Raw genomic sequence first — 11028 nt, forward strand, 5'->3', positions numbered from 1 at the left:
TTTTTTTTTAATATAAACCATTAGCCTCACCTGCACCGTCGGCAATTACCTTCTCGAAGAAAAAATTTATATTAAATTTTTCTTCAATTTATTCGCAGTCATATTTTTCCAGTTTTTTTTTTTCGAAGTTTCTGGCGTCTCAAGGAGGATGTCACCGGGGAGTCTGGGATGGGGGGATAAGTTTTCAGAGGATGCGACATGCGAAGAGGAACAGCTGCCAGTTTGGGAGTGTGCACATCCGGCTTTCAGCACTTGTAAACCGCCTCGAGATATTTGAAATGGATAGAGGAGGTTTTTAGGAAAATTCGTCAATTTTACATTATCGCGCATGATTAAGGAAAATATTTGATGATCCTGGAGCCTTAGAAAAATCGCGAATCACCTCACGAATGGAATATCGTTGGATTTATGACGCTATCTACATTATTCGACTTTATTCCCCACCTGAAAAATAATTTGGCAATCGAATTTATTTTTCACGAGCCTCGTGAACCTCAAGCTTAACGCATCGTTAATCCTTCCCAATGGCAAAGGAGAAAAGGACACGAGCCAGAATTTCCAACTGCACGTAACGGTAATTTTTAGCTGGACAAACCGAGGATTATTCCAGAAGGTCAACTGGTTTAACGCGAGTTGGCTTGGATACAGTAATTACGAGTGATTATTCGCGCCATTCCAAATATCGTGACATTACTGCACTGGCTCTTACCATTTTTGGTATTAAGTCGAAGCCAAAAGGATCGATACTGACTCGATGTTTTTTTTTATTTCGATTATTTCTACCTGACATTTGGACGTTAACACCCAATAAATAATTTAAAAATAGAATAATCCATTCGCCAATGACAAGAGTAAATCTCATTGAACATTGAAGGACTGTGCGAAGCGACTACTCTGAGAGAATCCTTTCATCATTGAGGAACGTCACTCCAGGAAGTCGCCATGAATATTCAGTCATTGCCTCGGAGACAGGCGCAAGCTCCACCGGACGTGTATCCCAGGTACAGAGATTTCCAGTTCTGTGGACTGTCTCGTCCTTTATTTTCTCACAACATTCTTTTCTTTTTATCTCAGTATTTTTCTACTCGAATGCTTCAACGAGTCTCTACACTTTGAAAGCGCATCAAATCCCTGAGGTTGTAACTATTGTGGCCAGTGGAGAGTACTTGTTCACTGAGTCTCTAATTGGCTCCGGGTTCAACTTCGTGGTTACTCAATTCCGTTGGAAACGTAGCATGTGAAGTTGAGTTGACTAGCGTTTCAATTATCCACCAAAATATTCCTGATTAGTATTTCCTTCAAACTCATGTGGATAAAAATTCGATTGTTCATTAAGAATTACCCCAATTGTTCCTGAATATCGTTCATTGAAATTAATGAAATTCCATTCGCTGACATCATCCTTTGTTGGGTGAAACAAAATGATGAATGGAGTGGAGACGAAATTACATATTTTGATGGCTTCCCTACTAATTAATTCACATACCTCACATGCACGAGTGCAAGCAATGCAAAATTAACGAGGGCATCAGTCGATGCCAACAACATTTCTTCATATTTTTCATCGGAAATAAAATCCACTAGTCAAACTCCGGCGGACGTTAACCACAGGTTCGTCCTGATCGCATGCGCAGGATATTATCTAAATCCGTTAATGTGTACATTTATATTTACACAGATACGGATTCTGCATTAATATAATGGCTCCAGGATATTTGTATTACAGTCTGGTTTGGAGTCACGTAACGACTCGAGGTCTTTCTCGTCCAAGAGTTCGTTCGTTATTTATATTTGTTGAATTATCGTCGAGATAGCGCCTTTATGCGATACTAGAGAACACTCTGGGGGTACAATGTGTGAAGTACCGTCGGTACATTGTGCCAGGAAAAGCTTCTGATGGATTTTCCCCCCTCGAATGCGATAATCAAGTGATGAAATACTGCAGTTCATTATTTTGACATTCAGATTGCTCAGCAGGAAGTGAGTGGGCCGTGCCCACTTTTCATCCGAGGGTCGATGACTCTCATTGTCATGTTTATGAGAAAGGGATGGCTCATCTCCAATGGTGAATTCAATCATTTGCAAGTTCGCGAAGATCCTAAAAAATCAATTGAAATTTTAAAAGACAAATGATAGATTCAATTCCTGTTGTCCCAGAAGAAATCCTGACATTTGTTGATCAATCGAAAGTACCAGTACTTATCAAAAGAGAAATGAACTTGTTAATGAGAACGAGATAAGCCCCGACAAACTAATGATGAATGATTCGATATGGAGCACCAGTGCAAGAGGTCCAGAGTGGAAGGAGTGGAGAACAAGAGAATGATCGATGGTGATCGTGGCCGTCTGACCATATAGAGAAGCCTTGCAGGCGCCAGGGTGGGTTACGTGGCGCCTTACCATTTTACCGAGTAACATTACATTATCCTGATATAAAGTTCCCCCACTTTGAACCAGTGAAAGTCCTGTCATCGATGCAGGTGGAGATGGAGACTGAACTGTCCCCTCGATTGCACATTTTAAATTATTTTTAAAGTCCTCATTACGCTTATCATTCATATTAAATGTCTGACAACATTAAATGATATTAAATGCCTCCCTATCAAACACTTAATTAATGAAACAATATAATTTTATGGAGAACCTGGGAGAGTAAAACTCAAATGGTTTTCAAGAAAAAAAAATTCTCATCGAAATGGCGACGTATTATGCACTTGTGTGAGTCGTCCTGGGGTACGGTACTTTCGAGAGAGACCTCACCGCACCCTCTTATGGCCGATAAAACAAATTGATTTCAGGGTGTGAACCGAACATACTGGGGTGCAACGCCCTATCGATCTTCCTCGGCGCTATTCCACCTCCGATTTTCCTCTTTCCATCATATTTCAATTTTCAGTATTTGAATTTCAAATTTTTGGGGAAAAATCGAGGGTTTAAATGCATTTGTTTAATTATGGAAAACAGGGAGAGAGGAGTTGAATTGGGAAATCAACGGAGCGAGTCACGGAGAGGCGATTAACGGGCTGAGAATTTCTTGGAGTTGTGATACACATCGGGACTGGGGAGTCGGTGATTTGGGAGCGTCGAGGTGTGGCTTGTCGATGGTTTTGCTGATAAATTCAACGAATGGGGAAATTATCGGGGATAAGAGACCTCTTTATATTCCCAATTCACGCTAATTATTCAGCGAATTTATCGGGGGAATGGTGCTATTGTACTGCAGACGAGAGATTTAATAAAATCCCAATGAAGAATCTGTCGTCCACAAGAATGATTGACAAATAAAGTTGAGTACTTTCAATAAGCTGATTGCATCGGTTCTCCGATAGTATTGTTACCGCTTTAATTCGGAACAAAAAAGCGTTGAATTGATTTTCGCTGAGTTATTATAAAAGCACCAGCTGTGGAAATGAATTTGTAGTGAAATTGTTGGTAATGGAGCGAAAGAACCCATTCAGTCTTCACATTGTGATTTTGTCTCTTGCGTTCATCCTCGTCGATTTATCGACGACGGTTGAGTGCCTGAGAAGGACATCACGGAAGAGGAATACAATGAGACAGGCAGACCTGATAGAATCACTTATTCCTCCTATTGAACCCAAAAGGTACCAATTCTCTATTACCAAATAATAAATAAATAAATACTCGACATGATTAACCATAAAATTTGCAGCGAACGTGAGACAGTGAACAGCACCGTCACCTGTGCATTATCCCTAGCAGAACGACATCTTGAGGTTTGTGAACTCGCCTGGAAGATAGATCAGCTCCAAGAAATGCTGCCACACCTTCACAGCTTAATTGCAAAGAGATTGGGGAAGAGGAAGTTCAGCTTCACTGTCTACATCAACAAGCCATCATCGATTGTCGACCTGGTGGACATTGCTGGTCAAGCTGTTCTCAGATCCATCGGCAAGTTCGTTCAATTCCTGGGTTACGTTCAGAAATTGTTTGACGCTACTGTTGGAGGTGGCCAAATTCCCCGCGATCCTAGAACCCGAAAGAGCTTGACTGGAGATTCAGGAGGAGACGACAGTTTCTCTGAGGAAATCAGAGACATCCACTCGGTGGACGAGAGCGAAGTTCAGCATTTGATTAAGAGAGCCTGGTCAAGAAAGTGTGTACTGGAGTTACTGAAGAGCAACAAGAATTTGTGTGATGTGGTGAGCAGAATAGACGCCCTAGACACACTTCTTCAAGGTCATGTTGAAAATTATGGTGGCAAGGACACGCAGGTGTTGCCCATAAAACTTTATTCGGAGAATTTAAATCTCACGGACTTCCTCGACGCCATTCACGATGGTCTTGTCCTAGCGATGACTCATGTCCCAGATATTCCCACCACAATTGATCAGGACGTGGTTGACCAGACGTCTCTTCAAAGTGGAAGAAAATTACTGAACGAACATGGACAGGAGATTAAAGAAGTCTTCGAGACTTCTGATTACAAAGTCGAGCTCATGAAACCGGTGGTAAAGAGCAGAATTGACAGCAGGAAGAACGTTCACAATGCCAAACGTAGGATGCAGAAGGTACTTTCTGAAGGTAAATGTGATGACACTTGACTTGAAGAATTCCTTTCGCATAAATCTAAACGTAATCTGCCACATAGATTCCTATAATTTACAGAACTATTTGAAGACCAGATCGAGGCCCTAGCCGCCCTCACTCGTAAGCCATCGACCCGGGGATTGTTGGACTCAAATGACGCATCGAAAGACGAATCCGATGATGATTATTGGAGCTCTTCAAACAGTTCCTCGGAGGAAGTTAAACGAAAATCCCTTAAAACTGTTCGTCAGCAAGTGAAAGGCCAACAAAATGATTCGAAAAACCTAAAAAAATATTCAGCGGTTCAGCATTAATAAAAACTATTGCATAATCAATAAAAATTGTTTTTATCTCCTTTCCTAAAACAATAGTCCATTAAAAAATTTTTAATTCAACGTGTGGGGCAATTAAAAAGTATCATAAAAGCCAACTCGATATTGAACTGGTTGCAATAACCCCAGAGCCTTGTGTTTTAACTTCAGTCAATATCCGGGTGACAATGCAGAACTCGCTGGACCGAGCAAACTCACAGGTAAACCCTCAGTCCAGGAAGAGACTCACAGAAAAAAATTTATGGTGCCAGAAAAGAGATGGAGAATGACGATTGTTTGAATCGTACAACAATTATTTAAATAAATTCCCTCCAGTTGTAAATTCAACGCAGAAAAAATGATTATTCTTCCCGGAATATCGAGTGCAGTCAGAATGAAGTGGAGTATTTCCAGATCTAGTATTGGAAAAGCTGAATACGAAAGACGTGACTGGAGATGCGAATGTCGCATTGAATTCAGATGCCTCAAGGCGTAAGACACGTGGCAAAGGCAGTCATCCCGACAAAATCACAGAGAACTTTCCACGAACTAGCCCAGGGTGTGAAAAATTCCAGACAAAAAATGTAAAAGAATGAGAGAGGCTGGGAAAATTGAGAGGGCCTCTGTGATACCACTGTGCATTTAATTATTGTAAAGCTCCTTTCATCTTGACTCAATGAAGCTTTTAACGATACTCCAGGTCTTCCAATGCCTCGAAGGTACTTCATCACTCGACACCTGAGCCAAACCAAAGTCGTATCGCGTGAACAGAAAAAATTAATCAGAGAACTTCCATCGAATCAATTCCTAATAAATAAGCACAATATTAATTAATTAATAAAAATAGTGTTAATGGCTTGATGTATGTATAAACCCAATGAAAACAAAGGGACGAAGAGCCCAAGGATTTCGTAAAGAGAAGTGTGAGAACTCTCCAAGCTTTGTGTCAGGATTATCCTCCCAGAATTTCGAATCCCCTTAATCCCATTTTCAGGGGCTGCAGTGTACTTGCTTCAACAATTTACGCAATAAAATGTTTCTCACTGTATATCTTTGGTATTCTTACGTGTATTCTCGAGGAAAGTGGTATAATCTTGTCGCATAAAACGCGAAAAAACTTCCCCCCCAGTAAATTAACAAAGTTGAACTGACGCAGACGTGACACTATCATGTTTATCATACCCAAGTGGATGTCCCCACATTGTCATTCCTTTCATCTCCCTGGGTAATACTTGCTATGATATACGATGATGAAGATCATGACAAGAAATTTCGAGAATCAACCTAGACATATGCAACTAGATTGGGGAATTTCCCTGAAAAGTCAAGACACTTTCACTTCAGGACAGGAATAATTCTGTAAAGTTCATTCCAATCAGTCACCCAACGTTCAATTCTATTTACAAATGTTCGATACTTGTGTCTGAACAATATGACATTAAATCACAGTTGGTTTCCGCATATAATTTGAGAATATCTCATGAATAATGGATTATTCAAACCTACAGAGGTACTTTTAACGTGGGAAAAGGGATTTAAGTGCAAATGCGATTGAGATTTTACAGTGCGACTGTCTCGTTCTCGTATTTTGTGAAACAATGGAGAAAGACACGTGTAATGCGTATTGGTGTGAAAATATCGCTCGTAAATAAATGTTATTCGAGAGTTAGTAATGTTGAGGACAGGAACATTGACCGTCAACACACGTTATTTCCCTGTCTTCAATACCGCAAATGCAAACTTGTGCTATAAAAGTTTCTGCATAACTCTCAGCTTCGAGAATTGGGTTTAATCTAATTTCGAATGAGATGTGGTTTCATTATTCCTGGTTCGGTTCCCTTTGGCATAGATTGCGGTTACGAAGTTCAGCTATCAATTTTTCGTATTTATAGCTATTGGTGAAGTATGAGCATGTGATTTTTTTAGAGTTACGATAGACAGGGAGGGGGAGGTAGCTTTTAAAGGCTTTGGTTCACGAAATTTCGACATTCAGACGAGGTGGCCGAGTGGTTAAGGCGTTGGACTGCTAATCCAATGTGCTCTGCACGCGTGGGTTCGAATCCCATCCTCGTCGGTTTTTTTTTTTCCTCGTGGCAACGATCATGTCGATACCTCGACCTGGGGAGTTGGAGTGATGTCGACTGAACGTTGTCAGACCGACATCAACCCAACCAAGACAAGGAATTCCTTATCTACTTTTCATTTTTTACTCTCTGAGAAGTGATAGTTTTTGTGGGTTCATGTTACCTGGTTAGTATATAAGGGCACCGCTTCGCCTGGACATCACACATTGACGCAATTGTCTGGCTAGCTCAGTCGGTAGAGCATGAGACTCTTAATCTCAGGTCGTGGGTTCGAGTCCCACGTTGGGCAGTTGTTTTTTTTTTTTCTTTTAACCCTGACGATTAAGGAAAAACTTTTTCTCTACATCTTTTGACACTAGCCCCCAGCCCTAAATTACCGATTGTTATTAAAAATTCCTACCGAATTACAGGGCCGCAGAGACGATTCAAAGTCTCCGAATATTTTTTTTATGAAATAATTCGCCGCGTTTTTGAAGTTCGCTGGATTATTGTAATAAAATACCCCATAACCCATTATAAAATATCATCGACTCACCGACTGCAGACGACGTTGATGGCTCAGCAGAGAATTTACGATTCACAATCGAATATCGATGTAAATAGTTGCGGTCTCCCTCTCGGCTTCTGCATTCCCTTTTCACTATCCCTGAAAAAAAAAAACAAAAAATATGAGAATTGACAAAGACTCGTCACTTGCTTTCCTTTCAATAACCCCCTTCCCCCTGATGCAGAGGAAAAATTTATTTTTCCTTTACCCCATTATTTTCTTTTCTCGATGGAATTGTGATGCGATTGTCGACGAAATTGAGTTCGCCAGTTTGAATCGCAGTCGTCTGGAAGAGACGTGGAAGGGCTTTGGACGAACGCCCAAAGAATCACTAGACTCTCTCTTCCCTTTTGTAAAGCATGCGTGTGGTTTTAGCTCGTATCCACTGGACAATAGTAATACTATCAACCTATACCATCAACCCATGCTGTCTCCTCCATGCCACCCTCCAGAAAAATACTTCACGATTCATTTGTTGTTTTTCAAAACAATGACAATCATTGTTTCCCCTATTAATTACAATATTCCCATTTCTGTACTGCTGAACACTCTGGAGACTCCATAAGGGTACAGATACAGTAATAAAAAGGAATTTAATACCAACGAATTAACGAGAAACATTAAGAGATTAATGGCCCTACGAGGGATGGATTTTCCACTAGTCGACAGACCATTCAGTGCTTTAATGCTGAACCATAAAATTTCAAACCAAAATGTTGTATTGCCACTTATTTTTCTCAACTTTTGTGAGAGTAAATCAGAGGCAGATTATTATTTTTTATATCACGGGAATGATTTCTTTACGATCCCACAGACACCATAAATCTCACTGGCAAGAGCATTTTCATGGATATTACAAGGGGAGTCACCATGTATGGGGATTTAAGCTTCAGATTTTGCGGGTGGCAGCTTGACCTCCAGGGGAGGGCCACAAATAAATACTGAAACACCTGTGTACGTTGGTTTCAGTATACCATAGATGAGGGGAGGGGAGTGGAGTAACCACAGAACTGCAAAAAACACGTACATTTGAGATGTAGTTCATCCAATGTTTTACACCAGAGGATCTTTATCGTCTTCCTGCCACTCCTCCTGCCCCTGTCCAACCGTTTTTCTCCCCCCTGAGAGTGATAAAGGAGACCTCAGAGGGCACATTCAAGTTAGCTTCGTGGACTTCTTGCATTTTCACCGGTAAATGAAGAAAAATATGATAAAAAGTAGTCTCCAACAATGGAAGACACTTCAATGAAGAAAATAAATTCCAAGATGGAAAAGAGGAAACTATAGCTTTTCGCTTATACTCCCCTGGAATTTTTAGAGGGGGAGAAAATGCTAAAAAGTTCATGCATGAATTACAGAGTTGAAACTTTTTTTTTTTCAGTTTTTTGTAATGTTTGGGGTAGGAGGGCAGAGTGGTTGGGGTGAAGCGAGTCAACGAGCTGTGAAACAAGTGCGTATGGGGGTCTGAACCGACGGAGGGGAAAGAGATTGTAACGCGTTTGTTGGCCAGTCTGTAAGAGGAAAAATTGCGTGTGCATCAGAAAATTATAGTGAACTCACTCAAATGCAGTGGGCTAATGCATGATCGTGTGCATAATAAAGTGTACATTTCACGTTCAATTGAGCGGATAATCTGGTGGACTTGACAGCGACCGGATTTTTTTTTTTTGTCGTTTAACAATTTCCGGTTTTTTAAACGCCTTAACGAGAAAAAATTTTCGGAAATCTTCGAGGGAAAAAATTAAATTAATTATGGGTTCTCCATCGATTGATTCGGGATTGTAAACTGCATTGAATGGCCTACGTGCATGATAAAGTTAGACATAAAAGTCAGGTCGGAAGTCATCGAACGACGGCATGAATATGAGTACCCGGTGTGAAGAGAGGCGTGCGTATGGGAGTGAGGGTGGGCGAGAAAAGTTAGATTCTGGTATGGTGATAGGAGCCTGCGGGTTTATGCCATCGTTTGAATTATGACGCTGTTAAAATCACACCGTTGCCACGACACTTTACGGTACACAATGACGATTTTTAATTTTTGTTTTTGAAACGACAAAAGCAGGAAAATTTCCAAGTTTTTCATTTAACCAGAATTTGCTTTCCTCTAATAAATAATAATAACAATTCCATGACCTATCGACTATTCGATAATTTTTCAACCGATTGAAAGCTGAGAAATATTTTATCAGAAAATACGATCAATGAATATTCATCAGGGACGTGAAGTAACTTTGACACAACACCTTATCTGAATATTTAAATTGCCTGTACAAATACCTTCCACCAGGTCCTCGATGTTCCTGAATAAAAATTGTCCTTTCAAGAATAGCACATGATATTGAATAGTTCGGGGATAAGTGACATTTCTCAAGTCTCGAAACGTGAAACAGGAAAATTGGAAAATACGTAGAATACCGATAAAAATTTCCATTTGATCGTTTGAATATCGATAAGACGGATAAGACATTTAATTTGGCAGAGCCAGGCCAGCCGTAGAAGTCTGAACGAGAGGGAATAATTCCTGGGATGTCGTAAAATTGATATTTGTCTTGGCGTTGCTCCAACATCGCCAGTAGCTGGAAAATACTGGGGCGAGGGGTAGAGAAGGGTAAAATCCAGGCATTTACCGTACCTGCAATTATCGTTTCTCCAAGGATAGTATTCTATCCGCTGATTTATGAATTCCTAGTCTCATAAATCGATGAAATTATGGGCTCCACGATTTCTCAAGCGATACAGCGAGATGAAGATCTGTATTTCTCTCGGAATATGAAATGCTGAGGTAAGAAATAAGAACATGAATTTTATTGGATTGACGTGGTGAATGTCTGTGAAATTGGGGAAGGGGTGGAATCGATTTTCATTAAAAAAATCATTAAAATTGGGAAAAACATCCCAAACAGAGGAAAATCCTAATTATTGACTTCGAGTGCTTTCTCATCTAAACTATAACTTGGTATAAACCTCTGTTTACAATCACTTTGGTGGAGGAAGCCACTGTGAGAGTGAGGGCCAGAATAATCGAGGGGGACTGACCCTCGAAAATGCCATAAAATCAGAGGGTATATCTGATCGGCCAGACATTCCCCTTTGTTTTCCAGAGCTCGAATTTCCAGGGTCGAACGATGCGTCAAAATTGTGAAACACCGGGATAAACCTTGCCAAATGCATAAATAATCCATGGAGAAAAGTTATTTATAGTCTCATGGAAATTCAGTGGTTGAAACTGCCAGCTTTCCATGATGGAATGCAAAGTTCAATTGTAGTTTCGTCAATAGGACTGGGAAATATTCAAATAGAAAACCAAATTCATTCGAGGGAGGAGAGAAACGCAGTAAAAATGGATGAGGATGGGAGGAATTTACTTGAAGACAAGTAAATTCCTCAACAAGAGTTAGAGAAGGTCAATTGGACACATTCTCGATATTCTTAATTTATACCAAAATTTAACTTCTAAAATGCAGAAATCTTTCGTCAAAAATGGAAAACAAGGCCCCAATTCTTTGTCAGACCTGGTCATCTCCAATTTACAACA

The 11028-nt window shown here is 40.3% G+C and overlaps 1 protein-coding gene and 2 non-coding genes across 4 annotated transcripts; all 3 read left to right on the forward strand.

Annotated features, from left to right (window-relative positions):
- Positions 1-3413: 3413 nt before the first annotated feature.
- Positions 3414-4892, forward strand: LOC135171198 (uncharacterized). 2 transcript variants are annotated; one of them, XM_064137585.1, is made up of 3 exons: positions 3414-3605; positions 3674-4545; positions 4613-4892. In XM_064137585.1, exons 1-3 carry the CDS (start codon positions 3436-3438, stop codon positions 4657-4659), a joined length of 1089 nt encoding a protein of 362 aa, XP_063993655.1. In that variant the 5' UTR covers positions 3414-3435; the 3' UTR covers positions 4660-4892. The 2 variants fall into 2 exon arrangements, with proteins under 2 accessions (XP_063993655.1, XP_063993654.1); XM_064137584.1 differs by having other exon boundaries at positions 3415-3605; positions 4630-4892.
- A 1962-nt stretch (positions 4893-6854) lies between these two features.
- On the forward strand, positions 6855-6936 carry Trnas-gcu (transfer RNA serine (anticodon GCU)). Its single transcript has one exon. It is a non-coding gene; the product is annotated as a tRNA-Ser (tRNA).
- Positions 6937-7163: 227 nt separating this feature from the next.
- On the forward strand, positions 7164-7235 carry Trnak-cuu (transfer RNA lysine (anticodon CUU)). The gene has a single exon. It is a non-coding gene; the product is annotated as a tRNA-Lys (tRNA).
- Positions 7236-11028: the final 3793 nt, after the last annotated feature.

Source organism: Diachasmimorpha longicaudata, chromosome 19, assembly GCF_034640455.1.
Source record: "Diachasmimorpha longicaudata isolate KC_UGA_2023 chromosome 19, iyDiaLong2, whole genome shotgun sequence".
Taxonomy (NCBI): Eukaryota; Metazoa; Arthropoda; class Insecta; order Hymenoptera; family Braconidae; genus Diachasmimorpha; species Diachasmimorpha longicaudata.

What these genes read in the sequence shown, in the direction of transcription:
- LOC135171198 (XM_064137584.1), top strand. Translation starts at nt 3,436, where the DNA reads ATGGAGCGAAAGAACCCATTCAGTCTTCACATTGTGATTTTGTCTCTT. An exon ending in CCTCCTATTGAACCCAAAAG is followed by an intron (nt 3,606 to 3,673) that starts GTACCAATTCTC and finishes TAAAATTTGCAG; the next exon opens with CGAACGTGAGACAGTGAACA. An exon ending in GCAGAAGGTACTTTCTGAAG is followed by an intron (nt 4,546 to 4,629) that starts GTAAATGTGATG and finishes TATAATTTACAG; the next exon opens with AACTATTTGAAGACCAGATC.